Source organism: Melozone crissalis, unplaced genomic scaffold (assembly GCF_028551555.1).
Source record: "Melozone crissalis strain CALT ecotype California unplaced genomic scaffold, PUWL_Pcris_2 ptg000027l_1, whole genome shotgun sequence".
Taxonomy (NCBI): Eukaryota; Metazoa; Chordata; class Aves; order Passeriformes; family Passerellidae; genus Melozone; species Melozone crissalis.
In genome coordinates, this window is record NW_026535805.1 from 8,174,291 (window position 1) to 8,194,321 (window position 20,031).

Consider the following 20,031-nt stretch of genomic DNA (forward strand, 5'->3'; position numbering starts at 1 on the left):
TCCAGAGAAAAAAACAACTGCTCTTAATGCAAGGTCATGTAAAAGACAATTTCATTCACAATCATACTTCTACTTTGTTAATTTGTGAATAGTTACCATGATGTTTCACAACTGCAGAATAACAGACAGAAAAACACACCACTTACTATCCTAACAGTTGGGAAAAAACCAAAACAAAGATTACTTTCTGTCTTAACAACTCTGTCATTATTTTGAACTCTGTGAAAGGGAAGTTGAATGGAAAAATCAAGTCTAAGCACCTTGCAATGATTTTCAAAGCTTCAGATGATTGTAAGCAAAACTGCAACATGAGCAATTTAAAAAACATATCATCAGACCCATGAAAACATCCAAAAGATCTGGGTTCTCAAAGACACTTCCCTTTCAGCCATCCCACCAAAAGTATCTAGTCCATTACTAAAAAGCCTTCCCAGTATTGACTCTTCTCAAACTCAGACTGTTCTTTTTAAAGAATATTGCCTTTTTAAAACACCATTATACTTAGTTCCCCATATCATTGTCTGGATAGTTAACGTATTATTTCTCTCTATTTTCATATTTCTTCGTGCAAATACTTTTCCAGAATAAGCTAAATGTTATTTTTTGGATACTCTTCTTGACCACTAGAGTACTTGCTGATTAATTTTAAGTATATAAATGAATAATAAAATTACTTCACCAATCATATTTTTACAGGATCATACAAGTAAGCATACAACAAATTCAACATACATCACATTTTAACCCAGGATCCCAGCCACTGGTCCTCTTCAGGAGTCTGCAACACTGGAAAAAGAGAATTACTCTCAGTACTCATGAATGACTTTCTGCTAAGTGTCACCCTTTATTTCCCATGAATCTGACAGCTCCCTGCAGTTTGTGCATATTTCCTAAACTGCTTCAGACAATAATCTGCCAATGACTGATGAAAACAGTGAAAACTGGAATAAAAAATTAATAACAAATACCTAAGGGTTGTTCTTTCCCATCAACATCACTTGGATATGACACATCTGTCTACAGTTCCAGAGGAAAGACAGGAATACTGTAAAGAATGTACAAGATTAATAAAGAGTTTTAGTAGCTCAGAAGGTCTTGAGCAGCCTACTGTCAATCAAGACCTTTGCATTCTTCCCTAGCATTACAATTTTAACTTAATCAAATTGGAAAAAAATACAGCCTGATTACAATTTATTTAAAATTGCTACAAGGATTAAAAGGACTGAAACTCTTCTTATTAATAAATATTTACAGTGACCCATAAATATTTTTAGAGATCAGTATTAATCACTATGCAACCAGGATTGCACAGAGAATAGACTTACTAGAAATGGGAGACTTCCAAGACAGTCCCATTTCATTAATGATAAGCTCAGTGGGGAAATGAATTCCTGTCCTTCCCTCCTTCTCCTCCAGCTATGCAAAATTTCCACTTTACATCTCAAGCAAGAGATAAAAGGTAATAAAAACCTAAAAGACAATGTATGCTTTAGGAGTGCACACTGCTTCTTTTTTCCAAATGTCTAGACCAGCCCATGTTTTGGGAACCTTGCCCATAATAAAAGGGGTGATCTGTCTTCATCTTGCAATGACTGGCCAGCCCCATGAGCTTCCTCAAGGAGGACAGGACATTTCAGTGAGCCAGAGCCTGCTCCCAGTCTCACAGGGATTCCATACAATGCAGTATTTGCAAACAGTTATAATGCTGAGCACTTATACTAAACAAACAATAGGAACTAAAAAATCCCAAAACAAATTAAAAAACCAGAGACCAAAGACTGAGAAGATGTGCAACTGAAAGGGAAGCCAGGGAGATGCTTTCATAAACAACTGTAATCAAAAGGAGCTATTGTAATACAACAAGGCTGCAGCACACAGCTTGTTGGATATTTTAATCTTTTATGAAAAGACATTCCCACAAAAGCTCTTTCCTTATCAGACCCCTGGTAAGATTCCCAGTCTTACAGAAATGACAGCTGAAACCAGGGATGTTTTAATATTAATTCTTCTAGTGCTGCCATGCCACACTAAAATACAGGGAAAAGAGGAGAAAGGCAGAGGAAGAACACTCAGCACAGTTTGGCCACTTACCAAAAGATACCAGTGCTCAGCCTACAGAAAATCAGATGGCTGCTTTCAAGGCAGATTCCGGATGATATACCAAACCCACACACATAAATGCACATGTGTGAAACAAAACAAACACCAGCAAATCTGCATTTAAACTTACATAAACAGCAATTTCAACTTATAAAATATATATATATTAATTATTTCCACCAAGCTCTTCTCAAACAAATTGAGGATATCTGGTTACTAGAACTTCACCAATGGCCTGGTTCTTCCTTCCATAGGAGCTTCTCTTCCTATGTAGCCCATACAGACTTTGTCACAGGGCTACAGTGGAACAGAACCAGTCACCTGACAGACTGGATATAATTTCACATAATCAAACACAATACAGAGCAATCAAACTTATTAACACAAGTCAACAAAGAGTAACTTTCTCAAATGAGCAACATATATGCAAGTAACATAACTGACTGGTAAAAATTCAAATTCACACTATCTTTTGCAATATTAATACTACTACATCTGAGTTCTTTTCCTTAAGGAGTGAGCTCTCTTACATTTATGAAATAGTAAGACACAACTGAAACTCAGAGAGAGCCTCAAAATTCATGGTCAGCTGCTCTGCTTGCTAGGAAGCCAAACTAAACCCAGATCAATCTATTTATAAACTCATAGGTGATAAGAATTTTCTGTCTCCTTCCCTAAGCATTCTGTTATGAATGGCTAAAGGTTTTTTTTTATTTTTTTAATTAAAAAATGACAATGTTCCATCCCACAGAAAATTTTTCCTCACCACACATGGTTTTATTTCCCTTGCATCTTAGTGTCCATCATTACCTACCAGTCACAGTGATCACCCTTGCACATCAATGACAAGCTCTTAAGAACAAAACCAAAACCCCATCAGTCCAGAGTGGTGGATGGAGAAGGGCAGAAAGGGAAAGAGGACAGCTGTAAAGTGCTTCCCTCTGCCATCCACCCAGGTCTCTGACTGGAAACAGCATCAGGGCACTTGGGAATTTCGCTCCTCCATCCTCCATGATGATGCATTACAGATTACAAAATTCTGCCCATGAAAACGGTGTCTCTTTCATAACTCTGTTAATTTCATGGGAAGATGTTCACATTTCTTGCAACATAATACACCTAGAAGCAGCACTGCTTTGAAATTTATTTGCTGAAGTTCTAAAAAGGAAATTTCATGAAGAATTAAGTTTTGTCAAGCAGAAGCCAAGGCACATACATCCAATAAGGTTTTAAAACCTTACACTGTTTAACGTTTTAAAGCTAATTTTTGAAAAACTTTCTAAAAGATTACGAAGTCACTCCCTTAAACAGAAAGTAACTATTCAATTTTTTTTCAATTAGTGAAAAAGTATTCAAGTTAATAAAGCAATACCCATTTTACTCCTTCAGAGCATTTGGCCCAGAACATTTAGCAATAAACAAACACACTGTCAGTGCCATGGTACAAGAGGACATAAGGTAACCCAATTCTAGATCATTCTGAAGAGATTACAGGTCTTTGAAAAAGGGAGAGGGAGGCAAAAGGGAGGTTATGTTTTTGTTTCATACTTAAAACATTACTTCCCGATTACCTCCCTTGTTAATCAAAAACATGCTGTACATTCTTTCATCTTAGAAAGTAACCATTAAAACAGGCCTATCTAGCTCTTTAAAAAAAAATAAAAAGCGAGGTAATAAGTTGTGAATCAAAGTGTTCCCTTCCAAATAAAACATCTGCAGGGGGAAAAATAGCTTAATAGAACTGCAGATAGGTAATCAAATGCCCTAGTTCAACAGGGAGTAACAACTATGTGCCCAGAGATTGAGATTTGTCCTTGCAGCATTTAATCCTGCTCACATTGTGCAATTCATCTCGGCACGGTCAGAGCAACCACAGCTCTACTCCCACCAGATGGAAAATTCCACTCGAGCTTAAGGGAAACTCTTCAAAAGCCCAACTTGAATTCCTTCTGCTCAACCCAGTTTTGTTCACAGAACTGCTTGCCTGCAAGCAATATTCTGTTCATCTTCTCAGTGTAACAAGTGAATGTTGCTTCCCTGCAGGCTAAGCCCTGGAATGGGTATTAGGACCTCGTATGGGTCACATTCACCTTTCCTGTCTCCTCACCACATGGCTGCATCCCTCCCTGACACTGGTACACCATCCTCAACAAAAATCTCATGGTGAGGCATGGTATGGCATGGCAATTACGTGTTATCATTGCTTTGGACTACCATGTAGTTATATGCATATGCAGATGCTATAGAACACAACACTGCACTGAGAAATTCAAAGAAACAGTTTATATACACAATTTAATGAATTGGTACACAGGGCCCTTGGCACCAGACCTTCTCTTTGATCCTCTCTAATAGGTTACTTCATTACCACCTTCTGAAGAACAACCAAATAAATAAGAAACAATTTTAGTTTTGTTCATCTGCTACAACATAATGAAAAATAGAAAGGGAAATAGAAGGGAAAATAGCAACTTATTTGTTTTACCAAGATAAATCAAATGCCGTCACAATGAACCAAAAACACTCACAGCATCCAAAGAACAAGGGTGTAAGAACTGCAGACAGAAATACAGCCAGTAACAGCACACTGAGCTACATCATACATACATTAACCTCTGCAGAATCCTAGGTATGGTCCCCGGGCAACCATAAAAATTTCAATACTTTGCTAAGTAACAAGACAGAAAAGGCTCATCTGTACACCCACCTACAACTTTTTGTTACAAATACATGGTAATTTTATGCTAGTTTTACACCTGCATCCCCAGCATTTACTACCAAAATCAATGGAAAGGAAATCCAGAATACAGCATCTTTACCTGCCACATCATTCCTCTTTAGGAACACATTTAAAGGAAAGTAGGTCCAACAGTACTCGTCTCTTAAATATTCCAGGTTCTTAGCTTAAAGATTTTATTGGGATTCTCCCCCCACATCTTCTGAATGAATTTAAATAACCTCAAAACAATAAGCTAGGTAACTGTGAAAAGTTATTTGGCTGGTGTATGTACCTTGCAAAAAGTAGTGGTCATAACAGAAACAAAGACAAAACTAAAAAGTTGTAACCAAAAGCTTATCAAAAGTTAATCTATAAGCAATAACCAAAATTATGTTGAAAGACTGAATTAAAAAAAACACAAATAAGCATTCTTCAGTGCATTAATAAAGGCATCAAAACAGAGCCAATTACTGATGTAACAAATAATTTTAAATTATTAAAATTAATAATATTAATAATTTAATTAATAATTTTTCCTGAAAAAGCATTTCGGATTCAGATACAGCAGAAAGCCAACCACATTTTATTGTTAAATACAATGTATTTAAAAACTGCTACTGCAGGTCTTTTCCCTTCAGAAAAACTGGTTATTCACATTTATTCTTGAAAATTCATGACAAATCATAAAAGGCAACAGGTACATCACATTTGATGTGAAAAAGAAGCAGACAGAGATGCTATTTTCTGTCCAAAAGTAGTTAAAAAAATTGAAATATCTTATGATAACAACCTTGTCTTGTTTCACTACTAGATGACCAAGATTAAGTATGGAAATTTCTCACCCTACTGCATTGAAGCTTTCACACAGTTAGCAGGACTTGCTCTCAAATACTGGTGATGCTCATTTCTCCCTACCCACCACAGCTCTGACTCCCTCAGGAGGCTCCTAATCCCAAACAGGAGTCATACAGAGTAGCAAAATGTCTGCTGGATATCTTCTTGTAACCACCATATAAATGAAAGTTACACTGTATAAATATTTGAAAAGTCATCTTAGAAACACATTAGATAAAGGACAGATCCATATCTTTATCTATCTAAGTGTATTCATGGGTGGATATGGAAAGAGATACATACACACATCTACAAATCTATATATTAGATATCACATTTATGTGTTGCAAACAATCATTCTGCAGGACTGAAAAAAAACCATCAGAAGCTTGTATAGGAAATCTTGCATTGCTAAAATCTGTCAAACTCATCAGTTTTAATCTTCCCTCTCAGGGGCAGCAGTGAGGCCATACAGCATTTGCAGATGAAGATTTTCAAACAAATCATACAATGACTTACATTAGTTAATATTCTTCCTGATTCTCCAAAACAATAATAATACAGGAAAGTACAACCAATGAATAACAATTTTTCCTTTAAGGACTAAAACTGAAGAGAAACTTAAAAAAGGCATTTTATTAAAAAAATTCTGAAGATACAAGAAAGAACTCCCATCACATAAGAAACCACTACAAAATCACCTTACCTTATAATAAAGGGGACAAAAGGTGCTATGCTGAGAGCTGAGTGAGAGCCATCCATTGGAGATGGATACAGTCTTCCCAGGATTAAGAGCAAAAGAAACAGGCTTGGATGGATTTTCAACTCTTCAGTTTCACTAAATGAAAAGATGTAAGAAGCTTTTGGTGAAAAAAAACCATCATCCTTCATGCTAGACTTGAGCCTCTTTCCCACAAAAGAGGCTTCTGCATCTCTGGTTGAAGGAGTTATCCTAGGCTGATCATTGCACAGGAGTGCAAACCCAGCTGGGATCAAATATGGCATCCAGTTCTTCTGCAGGGGACCCCTCTAATGAAGACACTCATGGCTGTACTGCCTTCACTTTCCCACATTATTCCAAGCCTCCTTTATTCCCAAATGTGGTGAGCTGCCTTCATTTCTAAAGAATATTAAAAACCTGCAGATAAGGTTTTCCTATGAACCAGGAAACAAAGATCTGAGTTACAAAAAGGTGGTTTGAAAAAAGTACTTTTATCAGTTTGAAAGGAAATGTGTGTTTAGTAAATAACATGTTCTACTAAAGAATAGTTCTTGTAATTGAAACCAAGGGTCTACTATTCATATAATAAAAATAATCAGAAAACCAAGTTAAAATCAATACTTTTTGATTTATTTAACAACTAATAATAAGATACAAGTCTTAATCCACATTGAAAAAGCATTCATGACCGACATTTCAGACATCAGTTTTCAATCTTTTTCAACTGAAAAACTTCCCAAAATTTGCAGTGATGACACTGTCACCTTTTGTAACGTCAGGTAGAGTGGATTGCTGTGCAGAAAATACACAACCTCTTTTCCTAGAGCAGAGACTGCAAAACATGGAATGACTGGTGAAACTCCTGCTTCCTAGGCCCATTAAACAGTCAGCTGAACCTCACCCATAAATCAGCTGCTCAATTTCCACAGTTTATATCATAGCATTTCAAGAAAAAACAAAGCCAGCACTGGTTTACTTTACAAGTTCATGAACCTGGAGGTAACAGCGTCATCCCAAATGGTATCATCTGCATTGATCAAATCGTAGCTCTCAGCCACCATTTGTGGAGTCTTAAAACAAGATCAAGGACCTTCCCCAGAGTCAGTGTGCCACAGGCTGGAAAGTGTTCATGTGGTGTTACTTGAGGCCTGTGACCCCATATCACTTAAACATGCTGGGAAGCATCATTGTTAAATGTGAGACACTCAAATACCCGGGCTCTGTTTCCCTGAAAAACAGAAGTTCCTTAACATCTGATCCTAAGAACACAGAAACTCTTAATTAGCCAACAGTAGTTCAATCTTCAGAGACTTCATGCAATGTGCCAAAGTTAAAAGAAAAAAGCCTTAGCAAAAACATTAGAGCTGTATCATTTCAAGAAGTACTGATGCATACAATGGCACTAGGGGGTGTGTGTGTGCGTGACACAAATCAGTTTAACCTTTTCACTTCACTTTGTATCTCAAAGTTTTCTCAGACATCATCTTACCTGTTCAAAGTGCTGGTTACAACCTCTAACTGCTTGAGAAGGAAAGGATAAAGGCTTGGAAACCGAGAGAAAAACTCCCTTCCCGTCATTCTGCAGAAACGAATGAAGAAGAGTCATAATTAACATTCCGCAGTAATTAATTCCACTCAAAATATCAGTTTATTTGTTGTATTTCTGATGCTACAGTGAAGCTGGAGAGGCAGAAGAACCACATACACACAATGAACTCTCAAAAAAGGCATAATGTTTTTCATGAAAAATACTGATAAGAGTGCAGTTTACACAAGTTAAGTGACTGTCTCTATGTGTGCTCGCTGACACTTTGTCAGCTAAACTGGGAAAAAGGGATCTTAGCCCCTTGACCACATCAAAAAGAAAAACATACAACAGTTTAAATTCTGACAGCATTTTAACAATATTCTGGTTGAACAAGAGAAGATGACACTTGCTTCAGCATGGCTCATGTCCTAAATAGCTAACAGAATACACTTAGTAGACACGTACTAATAGATAGCTCACTGATACTAAAAAGCACCTCATAGAAGTAATTCATGGAAGATTTGTAAAATGCAGTGTCAGAAGAGTCTGAGCTTCCATTAGCCCTCTTTCCACAGTGCTGCTTCCAGCACATGGCATAAGTGACACTGCAGGCCACTCTTCTGCTTCCTTAGATGGAGCAAGCATGTTCAAAACAGAACAACGTACAAACACCTCAGGACCTCATCCCTAGCCAGAACCACTAAGGTGGCACAGTAAAGCTGCAACAACAGCAAACCAATCCAAGCTAAAAAGATGTAAGTAAAAATCTTCTGTATTTGTTTTACAATCTTTGCATCAGATGGCTTCATGGTTTATATGAAACCACTCAGCATCATCCAAGCAAGAACCACTACTGTGGGGGAAGCTCTAATTAGACGTAGATGGTATGCAGATTAAAAAGACTTCCTTTAAAAATAAATAAATGAAAGGCCATCATTTAGAAAAACAAAGCCAACTGCAGAGTTTGCTTGCCACAAGATCAACCAAGATAAATGTTCCATGTTAGCATGACTCCAATGCAAAGCTTCCAATAAGCAGACAGATCCAGGTTTGGAAAAATAACACAATGAGATGGCAAGACTGAATGTGCATAAAAATAAGCAGACAAAAAAAAAATCATGCACGAGTAAATGAGCACACGGCAAACATCAGCACAGCTCCTTCCAGCACTCAGCTAACATAACATGCCTTAGCCACAGGCCACAGAATAAACACAGCAAAACCAGACTGTTAGGTGGAAACAAATGTTCAAAGAGGGACAGGAAACTTTCCCAAGGCACTTAAGAAAAATTCTGTGAATACATATACAATATAGTGAACTGCTAGAACTAAAAGCAAGGAATCTGCAGTAGCTGTTATAGCTACAAAGATGATTTCGGATTAAAAAATTACATAGAAGCATTAAAACTGAATTAATATAAATAGAAGCACTAGTGAGGACAGTTCAAAGACATCAGTATTGACAACAACTAGTTATTTAAGCAGAAGACACCCATGCAATTTTTTCTAACAGTGTCCTCAAAACTACTTCAATTTTTTTGCACATAAAGTATGTAGCAAACTGAAGATGCAAAGTCAGAGACAGCACAAAACCTAAGATCTATTAGGTCAAACAGCCCATCCTACTGAATTTCCCTATGTAAAACATTAAGAACTCAGTATTTAAAAAGAAAAGGTTCTACCCAAAAATGCTGTGACCTCTTCATCTCTTGTGCTACAGAGTGCAAAAAGCAAAAGCAGAATTTGGGTCAAGTTTCCTATGGAATGGATGGCCCCTGCTGAAATAGTTAAGAGAAGACTACATCCAAATAGCACCTCACAAGTACTTTTAACGAGGTTCATTTTTAACGTATTAAAAATTCAGCAGCCACATTTGAATCAATATTAAATAATGGAACTGAATATCTTGACAAAGCCTCAAAATTCTTTGCAATTAGCATGGTTTCATAAATCTTTTTGACAGGAAAAGAAAATTGTAACTACATAAGTGGGTAACTTACATAACCTACATAACCTCCTACTTGCTTTACTGCTCCAGAGTTTTTTGATAGGAGAAGGCAGCCTAATCAAAACCACTGACAGGCAGTATCTGCAGAGAAGATGTCCACAGGCATTTTCAGAAAAAAGGAGACACAACTGTCTGAGCAGACTGTAAAAGGGCCTCCAGTTCAGAGTGGAAGCAAGAACCACTACACATTATCAGAAGTGCTGAAAAATTAAAAAGTGTGCTCAAAATACAAGGCATTAATTTAAGTGTGAATGCACTGCTTGGGGATGTCAAGGCAAGGAGATGCACAACTAGGAATAAGCAGGAAGCAAAACAGCTAGACAGTATGGAACACAGGAATTCAGTTGTTTCACTTTTTAATGCTGACCATGCTTTTTGCTTCTGGAAACATGTACACACAACTATTTGTGTAGTGTAATTGAGACTGGAACAACAAAAAGTATAATGGTTCTGCTCTTCAAAACTGCTCATGACACTAAGCCACATATTTTATATTAATTTCAACAAAAACCATACTCCTTTAAAAAACAAAAACATGAGATATGTCCCATGAATCTATCACTTGCATGCATGCATGTACATATGCACACAATGTGAGTTAGGGATAGCTTATTCCCTGTGAACCTATCTTTAAAAGAAGACAAATCCCTGACATAGCTATAAAAGAACATATCAAGTAAACGTGGACTAAAACAATCCAAAAGCCACTGCCAACAGCCTTCATGAAACAAACTTGTTCTTCCTACTCTATGACAGATCTGACAGGGAACAGTAAGTTGAAATTAAAAATACAGATAACTACCTTCCCATTAGTCACTGCCATAGTTCAAACACAGATTTTTGGCAACAGAGCTACCATAATTAAAATCTTAAACCAAACATTGTGCAGATCACAAGATTTTACATCTACTCCCCCTAAAACGTGTTTATAAGAGAAGTAACTGAGAAGAGCCTTAAGATACTACTATTTTACCCCATGTCCAGCTGGAACTATTTTTATATTGCTTCAGAGATCATCTTCAACAGTACGTTCAACCACAGACTCGATCATAGTATTTTCTTTTTTCCTTTTAGTAACTCTAAGAAGCACAATTTCACAATCCAGAATTTCAAACAGTATTGCTGAGACCCAAACAATCAACTGGTGGAAGGTTATTTACACAGAGAGGAAGTAGAGTAATGAGACAGAAAAGTTATCAATGGGCCGATGATGCTTACAATAAAATCCCTCTTTCCAAATGTAAAATGTCATTCAAGTACATAATTTAAAAAAATGCCTAATGCAGAAAGGCTGAGAGAGAAACTAATGGAAGTACTTACATTCCACTAAATTCACTTGCAAAAATATTTTGATGAACTGTATACATGCAGGACACTGCAGTACTAAAGAAGATGCAGTATTTACCTCTCACAGAGTTTCCAGTTTAACAATATAATGTTTTTTCATGCAAGCAATTCTGCACAAAAGCCAGATGACAGAGTACTACCCATTCACAAGATTTCCTTTTGATGGCTAGACACAGCAGTCATGGTTTAGCACTCAGAAGACTGACTGAAAAAAGAATGTTTCTTTAGAGAGACATGTGATAGTTTCTTTGCCGTTTTCATTCAGTTCTCCCTACCTGAAAAGATGTTCAATTAACAAGAAACAGTCATACAGAAGTTTCTTCTGTATCATGTCATACAGAATCAGGCTACACCCACCACTTCTAACACTTGTCTGTGTGCCCTTGAGTCAAACTCTTCCTCTTAAATAGATTCTGGAGCAGGCAAAACTAGGGGGGAAGAAAAAACTTTCACCAAATATAGATGTCCCATCAACTGGCAAGAAGTTACTTTGAAGGCATGTGATGATAGGAAGGACAGAATTTAACAGCTAGCAATAAGCACTTGGAAAACAACTGAATAACAGCTAAGTTACAGAAAACCAACTAGTGCTAGGGGTAAAAATGAAAAAAAGAAAACTGAAAGCAGACTGTAAGTCTATAAGACTTCAAGGGAAGGTTTGGATTAAGCATGATACACAGTTTAGAGTGTTGATAACGCTTCTTCAGAAAAGATGCAAAAACTGGTTTTACATTTCTGAAATAATCCAACTCTTATTATACTCTTGAGTGTCAGCAGTTCTTCCATTCATTTAGCACCAGTTCTTTAGCTTTATCACTTTTCAGAACAGAACCTGGAGTGGCTTAAATTAAACCAAAAATCACAAGCTTTAAAGTTTTCACGTGCTGTGCTTGTGGAGATGTCAATAACACCAAACTTCTAGAACCAATTCATAAATGCTTCTAAAAACTGACATCTCCAGAGATTAAACATTGTGTTTGCCTCAGCAGCAACCTGATGCTACAGAACTCTAGGGCTGACATCTATGTTTATTTAATTAATGCCTTTCTAACAAAATTCCACCTTTATACATAACAAGTCGATGGATTATTTAATTGCATTTTAAAAATACATTTAAGACTAAAACTATGGATGTTGCAGTGTTCTTTTTAAAACTGTGCTGTACACTTAAGAGAACACTCCAGGAGATTAAAATTCTGCTGTGACACTGGGGCATACATATCATTTTACTGTGACGTGTCAGAGATTACCTGCTTCTGTTCTTTCATTTATTTTTCAGAAGAATGAAGCTTTCTAACCTTGTGGGCTGTTTTTAGTAACTGACACGTAAAAGAACATCAGCAAACATGTTCATATTTGAGTACAGCACAGGTGAGATTTAGAGACAATCTTTTGAGGGCAGCAAAGGTTTCTGGTATTCTTTTTGAAACACAAATATTACTAACATCTCATGTCAGCTGACAAATACATGATCATATTTTACAGGGGAAAAATACTACATTTAAAAATAAAAAATACAACTGGAATGTGAACAAAATATAGACAAGGCACACTTGGATCAGGACCAAGAATATAGTTTTGATGAAATTACAGAAATATTTTTAATTGTCTCCTGTAAAACATACTTGTGTTGTAACAATCCTTACATTGAATCATTAACCCCATGTCAGATGATCCTTTACGTTAAAGAGCAGTAGTGCAGAAACAGAACCCAACATACTCCTGGTACTGCAAGAACAACTGCTGCTGAAAGAACTTGAAAGCCAGGACACTTTGGCAAAACTGTCACTCAAAATGACAGATTTATGTAGACAATATACGTTCTACACATTTGCTAATTCTGACATTGCTGAATTATGAAAAAAATCCCACAATGCAACTTAACTAGGCTAACCTGACTAGACTAGGTTTTAGTTGCCCATTTCAACAGTTGTGTTCTTTCCCTGACCCTTATCATTTATTAAACAGCTGGTTGCTGTTTTAAAATATACAAAACCTATCTCCCTACTAACAAAGACAGATTTCAGAAGCATAAACTCAAAATAAATGGGTAACCTTTTTTTTTTTTAGCTACATAGAAAACACCAAGAAAAAATGTATGGCAGATTGATTTATTCTGAGGTTGTGGTGAAGACCAAAGCTAATTTCAGATATGCTTTAAGAATTACATTAATTTTTTGCTCTTTTAATAGGACTAAATTATATGACAATCACCTGCATGTCATGGCACGACAAGTAACAGCAATAAAGGTGCAGAAAACAGAAAGGTTCTAACTACAGGGGAAGCAAAACTCAAAAGAATTTACTATATTTGACTCCAAGGGTAATTCTATCTTGTATTTTAGAACACAGTTAAACAGCATAATATTATATAACTATAAAGGCAAATATATAACATTTGAAATTATTCAAAAGTGGTAGTAAGGAGAACGATTCACAAAACTACACACTTTGCACCTGGGATGAACAATCCTGAGCATCAGCACAGGGTGAAAACCAACTGGATCAGAAACCAACAGTCCCAAGAGAAAAAAAATATGGGTTAGAGTGGATGCCAAGGGCACATCCTCACTGCTCACAGGGCAAACCACACATGGGAATGTGTTCATTAGAACAAAAGCAGGAGCAGATCAGTGAGGCTGCACATGGAATCCCCATCACATTCTGGTTGCCAAGTCCAGAAGAGATACGAACACACAAGAGAGGGTCCCGCAAAGAGCTGCCCAGATGGACATGGCCTACAGAACATGCCCAGTAAGAAGCTGAAGAAGCCAGGTTTGCTCTGTTGAACAAAGAGGAGGTCCAGGGTAGTTATAACAGCAGCCTACTACCACTTGAAGGAATCAAAGAATAGAGAGCTAATAATCTTCTTGCAGTAGCTGCAGAGACTACAGAAAGGACCAATGGTCACAAATCATAGCCTGGAAGTTTTAAATTGTGCAGGGGAATGAAGCATTCTTATTCAGAATAGTTATGAAATGTCTTTGAAACTCCAGAGGTTTTAACTCATCCAAAGACACCGCTGACCTGATGTAGTATTGCTAGCAGTTACACTCTCAATGGGAATCCAGGACACAGGACAAAGAGATCCCTTTACAGTTTGTATGGTTCCACTTAGCCACTTCCCACTCTGCCACCATGGTTTTAACACTGCCTTCTTAAAAGATCAATGTTTTTCTTGTCTTCCTGCATTTGCTGGCCATCACAAGCCACTGCAAGTGCAGTAAACAACAGATCCTGCTCAGAACAAAATTCTTGTTTTTATTAAGCCTTAAAGACTAAGTAACTAACTTAGTCTTTAATTCAGCGCAAACTATTATTTTTGCTACATTGTACAATAGAGAAACATAGAAATAAAAATAATCACTTAAAATTTTATTTCAGAAGTAGTATATATTTATGAAAGCTCTTGATTAACAGTCCCTCTGGATGACAACTAGAGAACCATCACTATTTTTACTCAGAGAGACAATAGGAGCAGGCAAGTTCCTTTAGAAATAGAGATTATACACAAATTTTAATTTGCCTCAGATAATTTTGTTTAAAGAATATACCTCAGAATTAAATTCCTGAAATCACATACTGTTTCAGGACTCATGACAAACTGCTTTCAATAAAACACTTCACATGCAAAAGAGAATTTTAGTGCTGCCTCAGAAGGCAAAATGGCCATGTAATTTTGTGGGAGGCCATAATGAAGCCTGGAAAAAACAACCATAAAAAAACCCTAAACTGGTGTCATGCATTGGCTAATAAGCCCAAGAGCAAGGATACAGAAGACTATTGCATACTTGTTTTTCTAGACCTAACATGACACAGGACACCTCTTCCGTGACAAAAAGGCACAACTTTTGTGTAACCTCATCAAATCAGTTAGAAAAAAGAATTCAGATTTCATTTCTACCCCCATGAAATGGAAAACACTATGAAGGGGAAAGAAGCATCATCATAAACATGTGGGGACCTTTAATAAAGATGTGGTGACTCTGTACCTTCAATAAATCTAACATTTGTTTTGTTAGTAAGTAGAAAACACTTAAATCCCAGAACAGTAAGCAAAATAGTTTAAGTTCACTGACTTGAAAAAACATTCTTTGATGCTACACAGACCTAAAATAAATACTTAAAAGGAACTAAGAATATGCCACTATATCTTGGTTTTCATTTTCCTTCAGATAGAAGTGCTAGAATAAACATTTGTACTAGTTTACGCTGCTGTGTTTTTATGAGGTTAATAACTGAACTGCCAATCAAAACCTGTATAAATACAGCAGTTAAATACCTTCTGCTTTAGAGGCACTTTTATTTACAAGGGAGCTAGCCAAGATTTCTAAAGGACTGCATGGTCTGGTTTGCTTTGATCTCTTAAGCACAAGTTTCTTTATACCTCTTGTTTTGCTATTTATTACACTCTGTGTGATCAGGTATGGAAAGAGCACCTGCACAGAACAAAAAAAAAAAAAAATCAGGAGAAGTGTGACTTAAGAGGAATAATTATGCAACACACAGTTCAATAAAGTAACTTGTGAAGAGCACTTTGACAAGAACACTTTTGCTGTGATGCTAGATAAAGAAGTATGCACACAATGGGCTCAGAATAAAAACAGGGGACCAGCACTTCAACCCAACATCACAGATACAACCTGGTACCTACAGCAACACATTAATCACCACTCAACTTTGATACACACAGGCAAAAGTATCTTCATATATATGCATGTATATAAAACTGTATCTAAAACTGAGTTGAATTATTTTACATATAATTACTTTTAACAAACTTTTTTTAGGATATTGAACTGGGCATATGAGTATGTGTCCATACAAATGTATGTACACAAAAAGATGTAACTAAAATTAAGAGATATGCATAATGCACCTAGAAAGTTTCCAAGAATTCTGTTCAACCACTGTCTATAACACTATTATCTTTAATCTCTTACCACAAATTTAGCATTGTAAATTTCAGCAGTATTTCTCTCTGGCTGTATTCTGTGAGGAGTAGCTGCTTTTTACTTAGCATAGTTAATGAATAAGGGATATATATATAATATGCACAGATCAAAATAGAATAATTACCACCATTCATACTAATTAAAACTTTCATCACTACAGGAGAAATGAAATTACCTACTCATGTGGCTAGTTTACACTGATTTTTGTTTCATGGAATGAATTTTATTCACTTGTTAGAAACAAACATCACCGTTATGCCCCTAGTTTATTTAAAACAAATGAATGAACTGGAGTTACCTTGGGCCAGCATATATAGTTTAAGGATGTTTGACTTTGGGTAAACTCATTCAGCTAATTTTACCATATCCATCTTTCTATTTTCTGGGCCTGACTTAAGACAGGATGTTATGAAGATACTCCCAGAGATACACGTTTGCACTGATTTAAAGCAATGATTTAACTGTGTTTTAGGCCTCAGAAATGTGACTGGGATTTATGTGGGTTATTGCTTTTCTGACTCCGTATAGACAAGGTAAAATCTTGAAGTAAAAATGGTTCTGTAGAATTCAGGTATTTTATCAAAAAGATAAAGGCACACACTGTGTTCCTAAAATGAGCAGAAATCACACAGACAAGAGTTTCTTCAGCCTCGAGAAAAAAAAAATCCCTATTTTCTGGTACAGAGGATTTTAGAGTTTTAGTTTAGACCTGCAAAACAGAGTAATTAGGGAAATAACACAGAGGGAAACAGATTTGTTTACGAGCTTGTTTTCAGTTTGTTTCTGTTTCTGCACAAAACTTTCATAAATTTTACCTTCAACTTACAAGTTAATAGCACCTTATCGTCATTATTCTTGCTATGAAGGCACTTAGGGAGCCTGTTCAAAATAATGTTTAAACAAGCATACTGTTATTGAACTATTAATCAGCAAAAGCCGTAACGGTTATCTGAGTCGGCCTGAACTTTTGCATGTTTTCTTGAGATACTTCTAAGATTAAGTCTTCTAAATCTGTCAAAGTCAATAAAAAAGGAGAGATGGAGTATTAAAAACAAAAAGTTGAACAAAATAAATGTGGCCTATTTTTGGCACACAGAAAGGCAAGGGGTTTTTTTTCCTTAACAAAAACAACCCCCTCACAAGGCAATGTACTGCAACAAATCCTTAATAACTACTCTGAAAGCATACACCAGAACAACTGAGGTGCCACGGAAGGAACAAGCAGCAAAAAGTGAAACAGAAGGAGCCAGAGGAAAAGCACCAGAGGCACTGAAATGGCTCAGTCACCTCACAAAACCTCACTGTCAGTGACACAGTATTTCAACTGGAGAGCTGCAACAGGCCAAGGCTGCCAGAGAAAATCCACTAGGGAATCACTAATGGGATCCAAGCTCAGCAATCCCAAGCCCTGCTCAGCACACAGGCCAGAGCTCAGTGAGGCCAGTCCTGTGAATGGAGCTCATCCCTGCTGGAGCCAGCACGAGAGCCTCAGCCTTCCTGGAGCCACAGCCCTGGTCACCATCCCTAACATGGAGCTGGACCTCAGCTGGCACATGGGAATTCTGCCACTGGTGTGTCTCCAAGTTGGCACCAAGCGTTTAAGGGCTGGAGTCACTGTGAGCATCCCCTCAGGGCACTCACCTAAGAGCTATCCCCTTTTACCACTCTGATGTGCCACTACAGCCTGACCACGTTAGTAGCACCCATGTTTCTTTTGGTTTACCCCAAAACAGGACTGGCCACTCCTCTGCAAGCAACACTGACCCATCCCAGAAGTCCTACAGAGCTTAGCATGATCCACTGAAAATGTCTAACAAGTTTGCTGTTAAGGCTGACAAAACATCCTTGATGTCAGACAGACTTTTCAGGTGCTAAGTTAGAAATACTGGAAGTGTTAGCCTGCCAGGAGTGGGATCTCTAACAGGAATCACGTACATATGATGCAGCCTATGTTTTTGAAGTTACAACTCAAAAGAAGCTTAGAGAAAAGGAAGATACCAGAATCATTTAATTTAGGGATAATGTTATGAAAAGAGAGGTTTGCATAAGAACATTCGCTTTTTAGTGTTTTCCTCTAACTTTTCACAGCATTAAATGTGATTCTTTATGGTCTTAAAAATCTTAACATTAAAGACAGAAGAAAAAATAGACCAACTTAAGTGGTTTTAGAAGTTAATTTGATTTCACTCTGTGACTTTCAAGTGTGCGAGCAACCACTTACTGAGAAGTGCTGAACACAACTTGCAATAAAAACAAGAAAAGCAGAGGGCAGTCATGCAGGGCATCTTCATAACCTGTTAACATCCACATAGTTTTCATCTTATTGTAATTAAAAAGGTAAGTTTCCCCCTTCCAGAGTTTAAAGTCATTGACTTCTATTGACAAGCTATAAATTAAAATAAAGGCAATGTTGATGGCAAGAAAAGTTTTCTTTCTTTACAAACAGATCCAAACCAACACAGCAGCAAACATGGCAGCATTCATACTCAAATTCCAGGCAGCATGAGTATTAACTACACAGAAAATCTGTGCTGACAATAAAATATTTTCCAGCACATGCATTATCCCTTCACTACACTATAAATACACAGGAGCTTCCCTCCTCCCAAAATGCAAATATATATATATATATATATATATATATATATATATACACAAACACCAGTTTTGAAATGTAAAAATCATCAGGTTGCACAGTACCATCTCAGCCTTTCTTAAAACTCTGGCTTTTACTTAAACAGTTGAAGCTTTTCCTTCTTGAAACCTCCTCCACCAAAGGTAAGAAGCAGAGGGAATGCTCCCATTTCACACTTTCTTTAATCCCAGCCTATACCTAAGGCCATTGGTCACTCTTCCTAAGGACTCTGCAACATTTGCATCCCAAATCAAAAAAATTCATTTTCAGATAAACTAGGACAATCCTTTTTTATTACCATAAAGACTGAAACTTGTTCTAAGCCAAATGACAAACTGCCTCAAAGGCAATTCCTGATCATGCCTATCCTTTGGGATGGAAGGAGGGGAAAATTAAAAAAAAAAGTCTGAAATACCAAGGATTCAATAAGAAGAGTCTCATCAAATATCTGATGACAAGTGTCTTGTTCACTAACAAGCAGTAAATTGGCATTGTACTACAGACCAAAAAGATATTTAACATATACATGTATACATATATACACATATATGTGAAAGTACCATTATTATTACTGGAACTCCTTTGGACACAAAAGAATTCCTCTATGATGAGAAATTTCATTTCAAAATTAATTTCAGTTAACTGCACATGTAAGTTATTTTCATTTTCAGGTCTGTGTTAACTATCATAATACACAAATAGCTTCATATCAAGACATCCTAATTTTTTATGTGACACTGGAAACTACAATCACCTACAGCAAAAATCTACTTTAGATGATTTGCAATCTGTAGCAACACTAAGACAAAAAAGAAATGACCATGAAAGAAACAGAACTATGAAGCACACACTACACTCCAGCGTCTTCAAAAGTGCATGGAATGAGCAAATCTACATTGCAAATTGACTAGACAAGAAAAAAGAAGTGGTTATTTAATCAAAAAAATCATTGGCCTACAGAACTCCTTGCTGTCCAAAGTCCCATTCAATCAATTCACATTAAACCAAGCACAGTACTCAGGTCTTCAATGGGCCCCTCAGAGTGGTGTCTCCAAGAGAGCTGCAGAGGAACTTTTTGTAAGAGTTTGTAGGGATAGGACAAGAGAGAATGGCTTTACACTGATAGAGGGCAGGATTAGATCAGATATCAGGAAGAAATTCTTCACTGTAAAGCACTGGAACAG

General features: G+C 36.8%; 1 protein-coding gene across 2 annotated transcripts in view; it reads right to left on the minus strand.

Moving 5' to 3' along the window:
• Nucleotides 1–20,031, minus strand: part of THADA (THADA armadillo repeat containing) — a 152,066-nt gene that overhangs the window by 93,300 nt on the left and 38,735 nt on the right. Inside the window, exons 27-29 of one of the 2 annotated variants that reach the window (XM_054280583.1) lie at nt 7,864–7,953; nt 6,360–6,491; nt 728–786 (exon numbers count right to left, since the gene is read on the minus strand). In XM_054280583.1, the coding sequence (XP_054136558.1) occupies nt 771–786; nt 6,360–6,491; nt 7,864–7,953 (238 nt within the window). In that variant the 3' untranslated portion in view covers nt 728–770. Of the gene's footprint in view, nt 1–727; nt 787–6,359; nt 6,492–7,863; nt 7,954–20,031 lie in introns of those variants that run through there. The other variant, XM_054280582.1, reaches the window with a different exon arrangement.